The following is a 20,437-nucleotide window of genomic DNA, read 5'->3' on the forward strand; positions in this document are numbered from 1 at the left end:
TATTACACATCGTGATTCAAAAATGTAATGCTTAAAACAAAATCACTCTATTAAAGTCAGTCTTTTTATGCAAACCAACATTGCTGTCATCATATCAACAAGTTGAGAAAATAACTTGACAAAAACAGGGTTGCCGTGGTGACTATTGATTGATGATGTAAACAAGCTGCAGATGAGGTAGATGAGGCGACTAGGGACAAGTCTACGATGACGACATCGTCTGGATTCACGCTTGCTGAAACACTGATGTTCACCGACTCGCTGACGTAGCCGTCCTTGGAAACCTTGACACGGGTATAAAAGCAATAAATGAAATGAAAATAAATCCATGAATTGTACACTGTAATAACAGTGTTCAGAATTTCAGCATTGTATCTAAAAAAATTAGCTGTGTACCCACTTTTTTCACATGTAGAACCGTAAACATCTGTGTGTGTTTGAGCAGTTGTCAAAATGATAAACATGTTTATCATTTAAAGGCAGTGGACACTATTGGTAGTTACTCAAAATAATTATTAGCAAGAAACCTTTCTTGGTGACGAGTAATGGGTAGAGGTTAATGGTATAAAACACTGTGCGAAACGGCTCCCTCTGAAGTGCCATAGTTTTGAGAAAGAAGTAATTTTCCACGAATTTGATTTCAATACGATCAGATTTAGAACTTGAGGTCTCGAAATCAACCATCTAAACGCACACAACTTCGTGTGACAAGTGTGTTTTTTCCTTTCATTATTATCTCGCAAGTTCGATGACCGATTGAGCTCAAATTTTCACAGGTTTGTTATTTTATGCATATGTTGAGAAACACCAAGTGTGAAGGCTAGTCTTTGACAATTACCAGTAGTGTCCACTGTCTTTAAAGGCAGTGGACATAATGTACATGTATCTTTATTAATATGTTAAATTTGCATTGTGTATAGAACTAGCACTGCCTATGACTAACGGTCAATCTCAGTGGTTCATTTGGAATAAACTGCTCTATAAATGCAAAGGTGGTGGGTTCAAAACCCCACGTGAGTAGCCTGGGTTTTTACCACAGAATTTGGGAAAGTACCGGGTACGGTGCCTACACACACATCGGTGTAAGGGCAAAACTAAACTATCTATATATTAAAAGTCTCATGTCCAATGGGCCTCAATAATCATTGGAGAAGAAAAGGGGATAAAGCAAGCTAATAATTCAAGACACTGAGGTCGATTTCACAAAGGTAGTCCTAACTTAGGACTAATCCTAAGCAATGCTAAGAGATAGGACTGGTCCTAACTTAGGACCAGTCCCTCATCCTAACTTAGGACTGGTCCTATCTCTTAACATTGCCTAGGACTAGTCCTAAGTTAGGACTACCTTTGTGAAATCCACCCCTGGACACTCAGATGCTTGATTTCGAGACCTCAAAATGCTAAATCTGAGATCTCGAAATCAAATTCGTGTAAAACTACATCTTTCTTGAAAACTACGTCACTTCAGAGGGAGCCGTTTCTCACAATGTTTTATACTTTCAACCTCTCCCTATTACTCGTAACCAAGTGAGGTTTTATGCTAATAACTATTTTGAGTAATTACCAATAGTGTCCGCTGCCTTTAAAGGGAGGTGGGGTCCATTTGTAAAAAGTTTTTTTTTAAGTGAAACTCACATGTAAAGTAAATGTTCCTTCAGGCAAAAGCTTCCAGTATTCTCCTAAAGAAGTAGTCGAGGAGGGGTATGGTGGAACTGGCTGCCCAGCCAGCGAAACAAGGGCGCCCTCTATTGGTTCACCCGTGTCGTTATCGGTCACAATCCCTTTCACGCCTGCAAAAACAACACACACTGATGTCATTGATATCCTAGACAAGACTATTCAAACTAAAGAGGGGATCGGGTTCTAGAGTTGTTTGGCTTTTTGTTTGTTTCTTTGTTTAGGGTATTTTAACACCTTAGAATGTGTTTGTTATCTTGATTGATGTTGAGGTGTTGGGTTGTTCGGGGTTTTGTTTGTTTCTTTGTTTGTTTGTTTTTTAGGGGCTTACAAACATTTTCACTTATATACTTTGTGCACCAAATTGTACAGATATACAGACCCAGATCAAACCCTCTGAGAAGTGGCCGGAGCCATCTGTACGGGCTTTCAGATGTCTTGCCGACAGCCGGTGCTATATTCCGAAGTTTCCAAAACTCGTCCCCTTTCAATCAAACTTTTTGGCTTATTATTATAAAACCATAACTTTTGGAACCTTCCCACATTGTGTGTAATTCCCGGACCCAATTTCATAGAGCTGCTCAATCAGGAAAAACAAATTCTGCTAAGCAGAAATGAGCAGGATACCAGTCACAAATTGTACACACGACAGTGTGGTTTAGCTGCAGGTAACCTTATTCTGGTAAGCAAGATTTTGTTGTGCTAAGCTAATTTGTTTGCTTAAGCAGCTCCGTAAGAATGGGCCCTGCTGTTACTCCCTAACAGATACTTACCTCTGTGGACTTGTTGGAGAACTGCTAGCATGGATCGGCGATTCTCATTCCAGAACTCTGGTAGACCTGAGACATTGGGGTACTTGCAGCAAGATAACTCCACTAGTATTGCCATGCAGCCATGGTAAATGTAGTTATAATCCTGCATGCTACCTAGGGTAAAAGTAATTATGAATTCGGGTAAGAACTGGTTCAATTAATTATGAATCTGAATCTGAATTATACAGTTGGAATAGCATCCCAATGGAAACATCACACCAATTTTGTTGTCATTGAAGAAATTTCATGGTTGTTGTTTTTTAGACGTGGGAGGAAACCCCCTTTAGGGAAAACTCACGCAGTCATCCAAGATGGGGACTGAAAATAAACAATCCACATGCAATACTCCAGTCCGGATATCGAACCGGGTACACAGAGGTGGAAGGCAGGGGACTGGAATTGGTTACACGGGTGGGATTCGCAACCAAGATCTTTGCAATTCTAGAGCAATGTCATACCAACTGGACCACCGAGATTGCCAAGGCCCAATTTCATAGAGCTGCTTAAGCACAAAATTTCGCTTAAAGCCATTGGACCCTTTCGGTTCAGAAAAAAAAAAAAGTTCACAGATTTACAAATAACTTACAGGGTTTACAGAAGGCAATGGTGAAAGACTTCTCTTGAAATATTAGTTCATGAAATGCTTTAATTTTTGAGAAAACAGCAAAACAATATAAATTCTCGTTAACGAGAATTACGCATTTATTTTTAACACATGTCATGACACGGCGAAACGCGCGGAAACAAGGGTGGGGTTTTCCGTTGTTTTCTCCTGACTCCGATGACCGATTAGGCCTAAATTTTCACAGGTTTGTTATTTGATATAGAAGTTGTGGTACACAAAGTGTGGGCCTTGGACAACACTGTTTACCGAAAGGGTCCAATGGCTTTAAGCAAAAAAATCCTTGCTTAGTAAAATCAGATTACCGGCCAAGACTCCACTCAATTATTGTGCTAAGTAAACAACAGCTAAATACAAGTCACAAGCAATGTATATGGCATGACATATTGGCCAGTAACATGTGTAAAATAAGCGAGCTATTTTCGTGCTTAAGCAATTTTTTGCTTAAGCAGCTCTATGAAATTGGCCACAGGTAGCTATAGATAGTTCGATTCCTATGTTTTGGCAGCGGGTACTATCTATTTGTATTATTATTCTTGTTTTACCTTTAACAATGTACCAGTCAGCTCCGTTGGTAATCCCACCTTCAAACCCTTCACCGTCCCACCCATCGCATCGGTTCTCTTGCTTGAGGTGCATTCTGGGATGGTTCTGGGCATAGGCCGAGCTCATCTCCCTGTAGAAGGCATCATCGGGGCTTATACTGTACGGGGACGAGTCTGATGGGTCACGGTCCTCTGCGAGGCAGGGGTGGGATGAACGAATGTCACGGTTAAAATTATTGGCGGCTTCGGCTTTGGACTCGGCTTCGGGCTCTGTTCTCTCGTCTGAAGCTCTACAGCACGCTCATTGCCAAAATAACCGCAGGCCAAGCTAGCCTGAGCTGAATTCAAAGCCAAAGCCGTGGTTTCGAAAAGGGCGTATGCACTGACGTCATCAATCCGCCATCTTAGAGGCCTTGTCACACGAGGCAAGTTTTATTTGCAGACCACTTTGGTAGCATGCACCCCACATGTTATTTCTCAAACAACTTCTAACGATTCCCAAGAAAATCATGAAAACATTCAAGTGTGATTGGATTTTCTTCTTTGAGATTGCCTGGAACTGTTGACCGTAAACTACCTCGTGTGACATGGCCCTTAGAGGTAAACCGATGATGTAACAAAACAAACTTGCTGATGTTTACGCGCGGCACAAAGAATTGACCAATGAACAGCCTCCTTTTGACCTCTAGTAAAATGATTTCATATGCGTATTAAAGGTCACTGATCTGCATAAACCTTTATCACGCCGTCACCATCTTGGTCATGTTCCCTGTTTCCAGTAACCGTAATGAATGCTAACATTCATTGCGCATGGCACCAGACTAGTTTCAAGTAACCGCAATGAATGCTAACATTCATTGCGCATGGCACCAGACTAATATTTCGTCCAGCCTGAGTTTGGTTACAATGAATTGGAATGGAGTTAAATCAGGATGATCACACCGTGATGACGGTCTATAGGGTATATTGCCTTAAGTCTTCGACATGCGTCACACATTACACATAACAGACTCTTTGGTTAAGAAGAGTTAAGTTCTGACGAGCAGTTATCCCCATTATATAGCTTGTCAACTGCATGGTGGCCAAAAATGGTTTTACCAGAGTTTGGTGGATCGGCCCAATTTAAAACTTACAATCTTTTTCGAGCATTATTTGGTTTGTACCTATTCTTTACTTTGTACCTAGAATGCTTGTCAGAAAATGAGCAGTTCAACAATCTCACTAAAAATGTGTGTGAGGCTCGTATTTTAATCTTCGTACAAAGTGTTGCATACGACTTGTCTTCTTCATGTCGTTCACATTAAATGCACACGGCTTAGACCTTAAGACCAAAGCATACTGTAACCTTTACAGAGGATTATCATGCTGTGATGCATTCACATGTTATGTGTTTATTATTAATATTGTGTATCTTTCGTGTTCAATGCTTGACTGCTTTGTTGGATGAACGTGATCATTGAAGCAGACGGAGAAAGTCACGAATCACGAGTAGTGTCTACGAATCCCGATGTGTTGCATGAATTATGTGACGTGGGGAGATTGAGAAAGTTCGGTGTCCCAAAGGAATATTTTCATTAAGAGCTTACATCAATTCATTAAGAGCTTACATCAATCTGTTCTGAGTATATAAGGGTATCTGACACATGTTATGCCTTGCCGGATGACTTTGGTTGTGTTCTACTACAAATAGGTACATTTTATTTCGGATTTGGTTCACTTACTTCATTGTACAGCCCTTTAATACCAAGCAGTGGTGCAATTAGCAGCCACTTCTGGCGTGTCACCCGCCCCAACCCACCAAAAAGAGAGGGGGAAATGTGCACAAATAGGTGCGAGACCAGAATAAACATTCGGGTGTTTTATTTGAATGGCGTCCAGCAACCACGTGTCAACAAATAAAACTGGTCCATTTATGTTTAAACGCCCCAAATACAAAGCTTCCAATCCCGCTGGTATGCGTTTTCGAACCACCGGTTTATTTCGGCTAAGTAAGGCAAGTCCGAATTGGCGGCTACAGTAACGGCTACGACTGTTGCCAAGAGTGTTGCTAGGGTTGTCCTATATACTTCAACGCATTATGACGCTGTAATCTAGCCGTAGCTGTAGCTGTAGCCAACAATTCGGACTCGGCCTATCCACCCACCTGGAAGCACGTTGTCGAATGGGTAGTTAGCCACAAGGGCGCCACCATGAAAGTTGACTGTGAGAGCAAACTGGATACTTTGGATCCATTCCATGATGGCAAGTGTCTCCGGCTCTCTGACGATATCGTCCGGCTCGAAGAAATCCGGGAAGTTACGGTTGAGATCGCGCCCTCTTGCGTTATTCCTACACATACAAATTAATAAGAAGACGTTGAAAATCATGCTATAAATACAGCAACATGTTATTTATCAGTCAGGGTTTCATCAAAAGTTACACTATTGCAACTGCTGGTCCCACTCATTGTTTGCTTATAGGGAAAAATTTAGCTAAACAGTATTTTGGTAGTATTTCCTTTTTGTACATTAATTATTTTCTGGACCGCAGTAACGTTTTTTAGACTGTGTATTCCATTTAGGGATTACAAAGTGTGAACTCCTGTTTTTCGGCGATATCTCAACAACGCGACCACCTTTTGAAATTAATTATTAAGATGTTAGTTATTTACATCTACAAACTATAGAATACAGGGCCACACTCGGCGAAAGCCCTAACCCTAACCCTAACCCTAATGGCCTAACCCTAATGGCCTAACCCTAACCCTAACCCTAACCCTAACCCTAAACCTAACCCCAACCCTAACCCTCGCCTAACCCTATATAACCATGCTAACCCTAACCCTGGGGTGGCCCTGTTTTCTATAATTTATTGTACCCTACAATCAAACGGCTCGAAAAACCAGGGTATCCTTTTGCCTTTTATAAAAGTCAAGTGAGGACGCTCTTACCTGCCGATACTCCCAAAGCAGCTGTCTGTTTCAGTAGCCATCTCGAGTCCGTCCGGGTTCATAGAGGGCAGTATATGGATCCTCGTATTGTCCATGAGATTCATAACTTCACTGTCCATGGCTTCATAGCTCACGAGTAGATACTCGATAAAATGAAGCAGAATCTCTTTACCAACAACCTGTAATGGGATGTTTAAAAAATAATTAAGTTATGCTCAGTGCTTAAATGCACTGGGGTGGATTTCACAAAGAGTTAGGACTAGTCTTATCTCGAGTTAGGACCAGTTACTCATCTTAACTTAGGACTATACATGCAATTTGTATATCTCCTAGGACTAGTCCTAAGTTAGGACTAGTCCTAACTCTTTGTGAAATCGACCCCACAATTGGTAAATGCTCAAGATTATTATAAGCATAACCTTACTTGGTAACGAGCAATGGAGAGTTGTTGATGGTGTACAAAATTGTGAGAAACGGCTCCCTCTGAAGTAACGTAGTTTTTGAGAAAAAGGTAATTTCTCACTAAAATATTTGAATTGAATTCGAGACCTCAGCAGCTTAGGTCACGAGTTCACGGCATCTGAAAGCACACAACTTGTGCGATAAGGGTGTTTTACCTTCCATTGTTCTCTTGAAAATTCGATGACCAATAATTTAGTCCAAATTTTCACAGAGTGTCCTCTAGCAACGGTTAATCCCCGTTCATCTTCACCTTTCACCTAGATTAATAAGCAGACGAGTGTACGCCGGGCAGCTGCCAAACGTTACCTCGGACCAATCAAGACACATAGAAAGCTTACGTAGCTGAACGGTTATCCAATGAAATTCCTGGTTCTGAAAAGCAAGTACCTGTCACAGGGGATCAGTCTATCTAGTACTAGTCAACCCAATCGTCCGTTTAAACCACTCACCTCGTTCCCATGCATGTTGCCAATGAACTTCGCGTCAGGTCTTCGGGGTACGATCGCGTCTGGTTTGTCGCCTGCGATCGCAATAACCCAAAGGTCTCTGCCTATAAGGATAACATTATAAGACCAATTATTGACTGGCACCCCAAGTAATGCGAGACTTTGGAACGCTAGGTGGTAGCAAACTTAACAGGTAAATTTCCATTGTAAACATTTTCTGTGCAGCCGCACGTGGCCCTTTTCGAAACCATGGCTTCGGTTTTGGATTCGGCTTGAGGCTCTCGCCTTAAGCCCCCAGCCCTTGGTATGCAAAGCACGCGTCAATTGTCAAGAAAACAGCCGGCGGGGCCAAGCAAGCCTGAGCCGATCCAAAGCCGAAGCCGTCGTTTTGAAAGGGCCTATAATGAGTCTGCCGGTAAGTCCGCTGCCTCCTACATACGTGTCTCCCATTGGCAGGATCAGAAAATTAACCGGTTGTCATTAACTAAAAGCAATGCGAGTCAGGTATGCTCTTCATGGAGGAAGGAAAATTCCTCATAAGGCTTAACATGAAAGTCACTCTAACAAAATAGACATGAGGGCTAACTCATTTGCATGCAGTTGGTCTCCCGTTTCTTTTAGGTAAAATAAACAGGAGGGTTATGGAGAAAGGGCAGGGAACCCGACGTCATGGGGAGGGGGGAAGTAGACCGTTCAGCGTCAAACCAATATCGGGTGGATGGTATAACTCATGATACCTCACTCATAATTGGCGGCATATTGCGCCACAGCACCGTGCAAACCATTACATGATGGTGATTATGTTGGTACTGGAATTGGTCTCAAACTTTAAGCTCAACATTAGCCTTGTCCAAGACTCTTTACGCAAGCACCGATCCGCTCTGAATTCAGCACGTGGAGTTTTCGGCTTCGTTGTACGAGGTTGAAAAACCTAGAAAAACCATGCTTCGACCCCACGGTATCAAGTACTGTATTTAGTACCGGGCCAGGGGTGGATTTCACAAAGAGTTAGGACTAGTCTTATCTTATCTCGAGTTAGGACGAGTTACACGTCCTCCCTTAGGACCAGCTATACGTTTTTATGTCTCCATAGGACTAGTCCCAACTCTTTGTGAAATCCACCCCAGTACATGTATCTCTATGCAGCGGGCCGCCGGTGCTTGCGTAAAGAGCCTTGCCCCCGATTTCACGAAGCGCTGCGACGCGTCGCAAGTGCAAGTTGCGACCGGTTACACGTCGCGTAAGTTGCGAACTCGTCGCAGCCGCGTAGTGTCTTGTAGGTCTGCGACGCATCGCAAACCCTACGATGCGTCGCTACTTGCGATGAGTTTCGTGAAATCGGGGGCTGGACAAGGATAGCTGAACACTTGCAGGGAACTACTGAACGCGAAGCGCCTTGCGTGCAACAGAGGGATTGATTATGAGCACTATTATATAAAGACACCTCTGTTTTTGATTTTTTTTAACAACCGACTTCATGTACCAGTGCTTTTCAAATTTTAATAAGAATACTATTTTAGCACCCATTTCAATAAAACAAAATAAAGGTGTTTTTGCATTTCTTCAACTCCCAAACTAAACATGGTTTGAACGAGTGTACACTTCAAGACAGTTTATCATCTAAGAGTGCACTTTTTGGTGACCTATATAAAAAACACGCTAGTAGGGAGGTCTTTGGAAATTGACCCAGATATGTTTTCAACTGATAATTACATTACAAGAAAAAAATGCGCATCCAGCTGTGAAATCATGGATCAACAGTAAAAACTTCTGTTGACCTTCAAAGCTACATGATTCGATTTAATACATGGATCAGAACTGCTTTAATTCCCTAAACACGTGTTTCAGCCCTACATGAAGTGTGGACCTCATAACAAAATCATGTCAACATAAAAGAGGGACTTCAAACACTGGACTTAAGGAACACGTTGGCTTGGATCGGTCGAGTTTGTCTTTGAAAAGAGTTTGTAACCGTTTGTTATAAAATGCATATTGTGGTTGGACAGATGTTTTTAAAAAGAATACAATGATCCACACAAATTTGCACAAACGTATGCATTACCTTTAAGGAACAAGACCAACGTCCATTTTGAAACCATGGTATGACGTCATGAATTGAAATCGACTATGCACAAGAATTGTTATGGTAATCTCGTCGGGGTGGGGATCGTGTGAATTGGTGGTTTGTGCAGATCCATAGTAGGCATGGGCGTCAATCAGGGGTGGGACAGGGGGGACATGTCCCCCTCCCCCACCTTTTGGAGGGTGGGGGACACAATATCAAATGTCCCCCCCACCTTTTTGACCACCTTTATCATGAAGCCCAAGTTTTGCACTGTGTAAGACGAAACCATGTGTCCCTGTTTGGGCATTAATCCTGTGGGCAAAGGATGACACAATTTTTCGAAGGGTGAAGGACACTATATCAAAATTGTCCCCCCTCAAAATTGGCCCTAGATTGCATCACAGAGCATCTAAAATGCAAAATTTCCCCGGGCCCTTAATCGGGCCCGCACCTCACGACGTAAAGGCTTCCCACACGCATGGTCCATCGTTGACAGATTTGCACCTCCCCCCCCCCTGAAAGAGTGGAAGGAACGTGAACCCCCATCCCATTTTCGAAGGGTGGGGGACACAGTATCAACTGTTCCCAGTGACCACCTTTATCATGAAACTCATGTTTTGCACTGTGGAACTGTGGAGCACTGGAACACAATATTCCCATTGTTCTGTTTCGTTTGCCATTTGGCCGCTAAATGGCCTAAAGATTGCACCACAGAGCATCTAAAAATTCAAAATTTTCCCGGGCCCTTGAGCGGGCCCGGACCCATGCCGTAAAGGTTTCGCATTTGCGTGCTCACTCTTTGGCAGATTTGTCCCCTAAAATTCGTGTCATAGATCAACACCTGAACATGCTGTTAACCAAAAAGATTCTACTGCTGCTCACATTTTACAAATGTTCTGTGCCATTCTGTATGCCTCTTATTGGCCTTAAATTGCACCTCAGAGCATCTAGAATGCAAAATTTTCCCGAGCCCTTAGGCCCGGACCCAAGGCCGTAAAAGGCTTCGCGTTCCGCTTTATAGCAGGCTCCATCTTTAATACCCACCAGGGATGAACTGCCGTCTGAGCATTATAATGCAGAAACAAAATGGATATTACTAAGCTATAATTGAGTTGTTTTTTAGGTACAATAACCATGATAGCAAAAATAGGTGCATCATAGCTTGAAATAGGCACTAAATCTGAGAGGGGAGAACATCACCCCTCAGACTCCATTGATTGCACCAGAGAGCATCTACGGACTACAAAATTCCCACGCCGTAAATGTTATGTCCCCCCCCCCCCACCTTTCAAGACGGATTGACGCCCCTGATAGTAGGTAAAACTAATTTGCACGGGTACCTGACCATTTTCCCCTCCAACCTCGGTTTGATTGTGTATAGCTGTTTACAATACCTGTATGCATAACTCACCCTCAACTGACTTCCCTATGCTGTAAAGATGCGTTGTATTGTTGTACGTATTCGCAAGTGACGTCATAATTGACGTCAGCTCGTCAAAGTCGTGGTACTTGTGCTGGACGAACGGAAACGCATATAATCCGGAAGTGAAAAACGCAACGACGAGTATCAAGTTGCCACAGAGGTCCATGTTGATTATTGTCCCCGTAGGCTGCTAGCAGCGCGGCTATAGATGTCGAAGCCCCGGGCTCGGTAAGCGTTTCTCTCGGTATGGGGGTTGCGGTCATCAAACCCCAATCGTCTTAGTCTCGGTGCGCACTGGTAGAGCGATAATTGACGACTGACTTATCGAATTAAATCGAGTGAACATAATAAAAACATGATATTGATAACCGGAATGCATGTCACACTGGCCCATAAATCCGCTCAAAGGTTGATCCGTATCGAACTAGTCACATAAAGTCGTTCTAAATAGAACTTATATTGCTCTATGATATAACCATGGACCATTGATGCAGGTTGACACTGGTAGAGAGCCGCATAAATGCACCCTTATGCACCATGGGCGGATCAGCTAAGCTCACCCTACTTTATATAATGGGTTCCATAACATATCAGGGCCCGTGTAATAAAAAGAACAGGCATATCACACGCAGTGCAGACCCTTGTTTATATTTCTTTCGGGATAACAATAGAAGATGTGGCGTCTAGCTGTGCGAGGCACCAACGAATCAATATGCCACGATGCATTTTATGTTGATGTTTCGTTTACCCTGATGCGCTGTTAGAAGGCAACCCGGAGTAAGACTACACAGCGGCGTAATGTACCATGTCTAATCATGGAATTTATTCCTCCATGGTCTGATCATGGTCTGATAATTATGGGGGCAGGGGTAGACCTCCCCCCCCCCCCCCCATCCCCAATATTCGCATACTTTGACACCATTTTCCTCTTGTACATAATCACCTCCTGTTCCTTGCTCTATGTACAGATCATATACAGATGTATTCCTACTAGCCATTAAAGTCCTCTCCAGAGGGCCCAATTTCATAGAGCTGCTAAGCACAAAAATTTGCTTAACACGAAATTTCTTCCTTGATAAAAACAGGATTTCCAACCAAATTTCCACCTGATTTTTCAGGATAAGCAAACAGCTGAATACCAGTAATAAGCAATATGTAACATATGGAAATTTGGTTGGTAATCCTGTTTTTATCAAGGAAGAAATTTCATGGTCAAGTTGTTAGACTGTAGGACTTGCAATCACAAGGTTGTGGGTTCGAATCCCCCAGTTAACCGATGATTTCACAATGACTAGAATAAATGTTATCGTCTAGTTACTGAATCACAATTTCTTGATTTGTGTAATTCATAATCATAGACGTTAAACCAATGTTTGTATGAGAGAGATTGGCTGTTGCCAGCTTGGTGTTTATATCCATTTGTGAGAGTTTGCCGAGTTCCCTTGATGGGAAGATCATTTTAACAAACATCAACAACAAATTTTAGTGCTTAGCAGCTCTATAAAATTGGGCCCAGATGTATCCCTACTAGCCCTTAAAATCCTCTACAGGTCCTGAAATTCTTTAAGCACACAATGCTGACACAGTAGGACTCTAATGTCATTGACTGAGCAACCAATAGGTGAATGCATGGTCACCAGAACATGCCGAACCGCACTAAAGGCCGAGTTATAGTCGGTCGCGCGATGGTCGGGCGTCGGAAATCTTGACGCGCGATCATAAAAAGACACGGTTTTTAGGCCTCAGTCTTAGGATCGCGCGCAAGATTTCTATCGCACGACCATCGCGCGACCGACTACAAACCGGCCTTAAAGCTACGTGAATTTATTTTGTGCACTTAAAGAAGCCTGGAACACGTTGCCTTGGATCGGTCGTGTTGGTCTTTGAAAAGCGTTTGTAACCGTTTGCTATAAAATGCATATTGTTATAAAGATGATTTAAAAGTAGAATATAATGATCCACACAAATTTGCCTCGAAACTGCGTGGTTTTCCTTTTACTTTGCGAACAAACACAATCGGCCGTTTACGGGAGTCCAAAATTTGCCATGCTCCCATAAATGGCCGACCGTGTTAATGGACGAGGTAAAAGGAAAACCACGCAATTTCGAGTGATACTTGTGTGGATCATTTCATCTACTTTTAAAATATCTTTCTAATCATATATGCATTTTATAACAATGAGTTACAAACACCTTTCAAAGACCAACTCGACCGATCCAAGGCAACTTGTTCCTTTAAAAAGAAATTACTTTTCATTTGAGGCCATGACACATAGAATACAGAGGGTATACCCCCCCCCCTTACTAGTCCCTTACTTTCATACAAATTTGCCATTTGTCTACAGAAGTATCCCCTCAAAATCATCTAATACTAATGCCGACACATAGGAGATCGTGCGCGTATCCTATCCAGCACCAAAATGTCATAGTTACGACCAAGTGTGTGCAGATAATTACCCACGTTCGTCCTGGTAAAAAAAAAACGCCACGCACCGGGGTCGACCCAGGGGAGCTAAACGAACGCACCCAATAAGTGAAATGGCGTTCATTCCAGTTCACTAGACCATGCAGAATCATGACTAACGTCACGTGAATTTCTTTTGTGCACTTAAAAAGAGTTACTTTCTATCAGGGGCCACATAGAATGCAGCACATTCCTTTTCCATAGAAAAACACTAAATTAGAGACGATTGATATCTAGGCCTAAGTATTAGATAGCTCGAAGCTAGACTTGACTCAAGTCCCAATCCCATGCCATCCCCAGGAAACTACTGTTTTGTGATGCTCTGCATTCCAAAACCTGTTCCACATTTTGACGGCGAGCGCGCACTGTACTGTATGCTACGGGTTGTTTCATAGTAAGATGAGGTCATACCGGTAGGTTAGAGACCTCTCACACGAGAATGGGACTTGAATCAAGTCTAGCTCGAAGCCGGCATTTGACCCCAGCGCAAGGATTCTATACGCTAAAGGTGTTTGGCCTAAAAAAAATATCACTTTTACGTTGTATTGAATCTTGAATGAATAAAGAGCTGCTAAAATATAAATATACACACGTCATAGGAAGAAACCAGAAAGTGGTAACTCTTAGTATTACTATGTAGTTAATGTTTAATGGAAAACCATTATCACAATATTGCATATTTTCTAACACATAAACTTATCTATAAGTTTAAACTTGGCAACAAATTTAATGAACTAAAAAAAGTGGACAAGAATGTGACATTTCAAAAACATTTCAGAATAAAACTCCCGAGAATTAAATCAAGTTCAAGCGGCGAAAGTTAAGCTGTCTACTGCTGACCTTAACCCAAAACGTAAATGTAAACGTAAAATGTAAGTCTAGCCAACGTAAATGATGATGTACACATTGCTACCGGTTAAATAACACAAAACGTAAGTGATCGGTAATGGTCGACTTTGTTCAAGGGCCATGTCCGAAACGGCAACTTCGACCCGGTTCATACTTCATGCGAATGCGAATGCGAGGCGAATGTTGACGTCACAAAATTCGCAACCAATATTTCGCAGCAGTTCAGCTACGGCAAGATCGCGCGTCTGCTTATTCTTCAACACTGGCATACGAGATGATCTACAATAAATCCCGGCCATTTCTCGTTGGTCCCCCTGCCCCCTTTCAATGTTGGTTCTCATTGTTGCACGATCTTCTTCTGCGTTCCAGTCAACATTGAGCGGGGAGGGGGAGAGATTATCAGGGGAAGTGGACAGGGGGTGGCCGAAGCATTTTGGCCGGGATTGTAGCCCCGATAGCTGTAGCCGAAGTCGCCGTTTCGGACACGGCCGTTTTAACGTTTTGTAAATTTATATTAGTCTAACCCATGGCATTTACGAACATTTTAGGGGCGAGAATCGTTTCTGACAAAAAGGTATACGACTCGACTAAATTTTTTGTAAATCCACTTTTGAAACCCTGGATTTGTTGATTTTAGCTTAAGGAACAATATCATCAGCTCTACCGATCTAGAAATCTTTTTATAGTTAATTCAGATCTAAACAAAAGATGTTGTTTTTTTTCGCTATATAAGCTGTTGACAAACAGTCTGAATTAATATAAAAGTTTTTTAAGACTTCAAACAAAATTCTCATCCCTGTTTAAAAACTTGGGTGCGGTGTCCTTTATTGGACGGCCATCAAAAAAACACATTTGTCTTTAAGTTGTACAAATTAATACACGCAAAAGGTGTTTTGTAAAACTGCCAACTATGGAATCTTTCACGGGTTGAATTGCGTGTTTTTCAAAACATCGGACGGGTTACACAAACTAATGACGTACCAGAAGTTGGTCTAATATATCTCATTGACGCTATATTGCGTAACAAGCAGTTTGCACCCGCGCCCTGCCGGCCCTGTAGCTAGTAATAACTGCAAACATTTTAGGTCTACTCATGAATTTTAAAAACATGGTACAAAATCGTTTAAAGAATTGCTGTATATCCATAAAACATTATGTATGGCATTTCTCCTTTTTGTGACTAGTAAATTACGGCTTTCAAAAGTATCAAACGGTATAGTACAAAACTACTACATATAATATACTCATGATATACTTAAGATTTTAAAACTATGTATGACACTGCTCTAGATGCAAAGGTCGTGGGTTCGAATCCCACCCGAGTAAAAAATGCCTGTGATTTTTTTTCACAGGACTCGGGAAAGTACTGAGTATACAGTGCTACACACATCGGTGTATATGGGTAAAAACCAGAAATTAATATAATATAACAGATTCACACAGATCCATGTTTGATTGGTAGTGTGTCATCCCATAATATTCTCATATGTACACTACCGTGACGCTCCAAATTCAATATAGGAGTCCTATAATAAATTGATAAATAAAGTACGCTTTGCAGCGCCGTTTCCAAACTTGTATCTTTGAGAGAGAAAACCACAAATGACCAAGACATCTGACTCTGGTGTACATGAAAAAAAAAAAGTAAGTATACTGCCGTCGATTTCACAAAACTCTTCCTAACTTAAGACTAATCTCAGGACTTTAGGACGAGTCCCAACCCTGCACTGTAGCAGAGTTAAGATTAATCCTAAGTTAGGACGGGTTACTCGTCCTACATCAAGATAATACGAGTCCTAACTCTTAATGAAATCGACCCCTGGATCTTTAAGTACTTAAAATTTGTTTTTGGGGGTTGAACAAAGAATCGACCAGAGTGGGATTCGAACCAACGACCACGTTAATCCGGAGGTCGTTGATTCGAATCCCACTCTAGTCAATTCTTTGTTCAACCCCAAAAATCATTTCAAAATTTACCCAGTCAGTTTCCCTTGTGGTTTATATTAATACTTAAAAATTGTTCAACTTTGAAAATGATTAGGGACTGTCTGGCACAAAAACAAAACTAGAACAGCATGATTAATTTCCCATTTCCTCATAATGATTATTTTGATAAATAGCAGGACAAGTTCTTAATTTGGTAATTACTCAAAACAAAATAATATTAATTTTCGTCTCATGACCACCGAGACGAAAATTACTTTCATGACATTGTTTTACTAATTTCTCAAAAAGTACATCACCTCAGCAAGTAATATTTTCAGGGAAGCTTTCTACTACCATTGTCTTCAAACTGTGTAAGTTTAGTGTAAATCTGTGGACATTGTGTTTTTTGTCCCTAAAAAATACATAGACCCTTTAAAAACTGACTTGGTAACGAGCATTGGAGAGTTATTTTATGCTTATGTTGGGATACACCAAGTGAGAAGACTGGCCTTTGACAATTACCAAACGTGTACCTTCCAAAAAAGGTAAGTGACTAAACAGCTGACACATATTAATTCATTTAAATAATAATGTAATGCAATGCATAATTTCTTCTCGATACAGGCATAAATAATGATATAAATACACAAGAAAACACAACAAATTATTCTACCCATGCTACTAAATCAACAAGAAACACATTTCCATATTTCAGCTATCATATATTAACATCTAAAATATACTAGTGAATGAACATCTTTGAAATACTTGTTTAACATTTTTCGTGCTATATATACAAAATACTTTCACTGTAAATCTCTTCGTCTACTTCCAAAAACATCAATTTTCTTTTATACCAAAAAAAAGAAAAAGTGCCCTAAAATACTGAAGACATGGTTATTGCAACATTCATGAAAAGTGAAACAACTTTAACATACAAATAAATATTTCACTGGCCTATAGACCTTATGCACATGATGTCATATTAATAGGGTGCCCTCACCTAGAGGTGAAACAAGCGGCCACTCATTAGCCAAACCTGTGCGCAGCGCATGCAAGAGGTGTCGTGGCCGAGTGGATAAGAGCACCGAACTCAAGCTCTGATGCTTCTGTTCAGCAGAGTGTGAATTCTGATCCCGGTCGTGATACTTGTGTCCCTGAGCAAGACACTTAACTATGGGTGCGTTCCATTAGCTTCCCTGGGTCGACCCCAGTATACCATGGGTTGAATGGGGAATCAGCTCATTCAGCACATGGTATAGTCGGGCGCTTTTGTTATTGACTTGTTCAGCCCATAGTATAGACGGTCGCTTTTGTTATTGACTAACTTACACTTGGTGGTCGGGGTACCATGCCAATGAAAAACAGCATGCTGCCATATCAGTTGATGATGTCATCATTAGCCAATCACCCGTGCAAGAAAACCATTCTGTCTAATAGTTGACTTTTTCGTAATGTGAAATTTGGATTAACGGTGGAAATCGCTGTATCCTGACTGGACTAGGTACGCTCCTGTCTCGCTTTTAACATTTCCAGGTAGAATATGAAATAATCTATCAATACATACTAATTGGGGACTGTTGCCGACATTCATAATATGAAAATGTTCTGTGTTTTTGTGACTTGTTTTCTCTGTTTTGAAAACCATTTTTTACGTACAAATTTCTCTTTTTAAAGTTTGAGTCGCACCGATTGTTTTTACACATAACGACAGATATGCTCTTCATTTCAGTGTACTTTTACATTATTTCTGTCAATACTTTTCAAATAAGGCCGAATAAGACTGAATTTTAGAAGCCCTTTTGACTAATTAGTCTTCAAACCGAGGTGACGCATGAAAAATCATGCCTACTCTCGCAGATAAATCACTAAGGAGACTTATTCAATGGAGTGTTCTGCAGGTAGACTGCAGGGAGTGCAGGGGTAAATGGGTAGGGCAGAAATGGTTCTTTTGATTGATTTAGTCGTGTAGCACATATTAATAATGCACACAGGCTGTATACTCCACAGGGAGCTGTAATGGTTTAAGGAATAATCTAAGGCTCAGCGACCAGGTGTTAAAATGTTGGAAGTGCTTTGAGACGCCCCTTGGGTGTGAAAAGCGCTATATAAAAACTGGTTATTATTTATGATTGATTTGTATCATTTTACCTCTAAGATGTTGGCTGGGTGACATCAATGCATTTAGGTCTATTGAAAGAGTTAAACAAACAGGGCAGGCAAGAATAGCTTAAGTTAATACTGGACTTGACTTTTAATGAAACTTAAAGGAACATTACAGAATTGGTTTTTGCTAACAAAACATTTGCTGGCAGTGTAAGCACTCTATGTAATCCATTATATAAACTGACAAACATGTGGAAGTTTGAGATCGATCGGCCATCTGGGTCACGAGAGAATAGTGAAAAACCGATTACAAATTTTGCATTGCATCAATGCCAAAACAAAAATGAATAAATCGTCCCTGAGCGATAAACTCAAAATGCGAAATTAGATTATTTATTTCTCATTAAGTATGACATTTCAGACAGAAATATTTCAAGCTATGTTTTCTACAATCATCATCATTAGACCGTGTAAGTTTTATGTAAATCTGTGATCTTCAAGATCTTTGTTTCTTACCAATTCTGTAACGTTCCTTTAAGTTAGTACTGAACTTGACTGTGATTTCAACTTTAAAAACTGAACATAATCATTGTGACTCAATTAAGTATCTAGTAGATCAAGGTGTTTGGTTTTTCATTTATCTGACAAAAATTTATTCATTTTTATTGCACTTAATTAAAATTGACTATAACAATGTTACCCTGTATGTGTGAACAAAAAATGAAGAATAGTTTAATTGCACACTGCATTGAGTTGATCTGATGTTTTTTAGCATTGATCTGATGTTTTTTAGCATTGATTTGGGAAACAAAATAGTCACAAAGAATGCACCACAAGACATGGCATGTTAGGCTGGTAACCGTTGCATGCTTAGCTAGATTTTTCTGTGCTGCAACAATCCTTTGAAAATGGGACTAGGAACAAATTTCATAGAACTGCTTAAGAACAATAAAACAACTAAGCGCAAGAAAATTATGCTTACCAGATCAAGATTACCAGCCAATACCACATCACATGTACAATCTCATCTGCTCATTCCTGCTTAGCAGAAAATTTCTAAGCAATATTTTCTGTTAACCAGCTCAATAAGCTACGATGGATTCAAGGTATTTTGTGCTGTTAGAAGAAAAAAAAACGGACAAACCTAAGTACCTCGGTTCATCAGCCCAACAGCCAAACCATGGTCAACACATTCACAACGAGGGCGCTCCACGCCATCTCACTGCTCCTTGGCGCCCCGGAGATGTAGGTACAGTTCGTGATCTCATAGTTGGTCGGGGTTGGGCATCTGTTCTGGCTCGCCAGTGACGCAGCGACGTCTTCGTGAGCGCAGGTTCCATTGATAATGCGGAAAGCTCCAGTGGCTGAAACTCTGCAAGGAGTAAGAAAAAAAGATCATGGAAGTTATGAGAGGGTTTACGATTGGCAGTCAACATTAATGGAAAATAAAAACTATTGGTGAGAGTAGAAGTCTACGGCGGCTTTTGATAGTAAAAGCACTTTGAGAAAAACATATCACTTTGGAGTATTGTCATTACATGCATAAATTTTAATGCCCGTAACACTGCTCAGATTGTGTGTTCCTTCTAGGAATTATTCTTCCAGCATGGACATTACTCCTGCCGACTACGCCATAATTTTTGTAGCAGTGTCGTGGCCGAGCGGTTAAGAGCACCGAATTCAAACTTTGGTGTTTCTGATCAGCAGAGTGTGGGTTCGAATCCCCAGCCGTAACACTGTGTCCTTGAGCAAGATACTTAACCATTGCTTCGTCCTTCGGATGGGACGTAAAGCCGTTGGTCCCATGTGTTGTGTAATGCATGTAAAAGAACCCAGTGCACTTATCGAAGAGAGAAGGGGTTCGCCCCTGTGTTCCTGGTTGTGGCTGCTTAATGCGCCGTAGCACCTTGTAAACCCTTATAAGGTGCTAACTAATTGGGTCTCAGAATTCATCACTGCAATTACCTATCTTTCTCAAAGTTTGTATAAACTCAGCGCCTTGAGTACTTTGTTTGGTAGATACGTGCGCTATATAAGGCTTCGATATTATATTATTATTATTATTATTATTCGCTCTGCATTTTTGCCGATATCTCAAAAGAGTGAACACC

The 20,437-nt window shown here is 41.1% G+C and overlaps 2 protein-coding genes across 2 annotated transcripts in view; both read right to left on the bottom strand.

Annotated features, from left to right (window-relative positions):
* On the bottom strand, positions 1-11,616 carry LOC139952395 (carboxypeptidase D-like). Its single transcript, XM_071951509.1, has 8 exons — positions 10,970-11,616; positions 7,497-7,597; positions 6,586-6,764; positions 5,800-5,984; positions 3,657-3,848; positions 2,451-2,603; positions 1,636-1,790; positions 1-284 (listed from the first exon to the last, which is right to left on the bottom strand). The coding sequence occupies exons 1-8, from the start codon at positions 11,145-11,147 to the stop codon at positions 90-92; spliced, it is 1,338 nt and encodes a 445-aa protein (XP_071807610.1). The 5' UTR covers positions 11,148-11,616; the 3' UTR covers positions 1-89.
* A 2,499-nt stretch (positions 11,617-14,115) lies between these two features.
* LOC139952118 (voltage-dependent calcium channel subunit alpha-2/delta-3-like) overlaps positions 14,116-20,437 on the bottom strand; it is a 28,870-nt gene continuing 22,548 nt past the window's right edge. Inside the window, exon 23 of the mRNA XM_071951080.1 lies at positions 14,116-19,698. Coding sequence (XP_071807181.1) covers positions 19,488-19,698 — 211 coding nt within the window. The 3' untranslated portion in view covers positions 14,116-19,487. The remainder of the gene's footprint in view (positions 19,699-20,437) is intronic.

Source organism: Asterias amurensis, chromosome 20, assembly GCF_032118995.1.
Source record: "Asterias amurensis chromosome 20, ASM3211899v1".
In the NCBI taxonomy this organism is placed as follows: domain Eukaryota; kingdom Metazoa; phylum Echinodermata; class Asteroidea; order Forcipulatida; family Asteriidae; genus Asterias; species Asterias amurensis.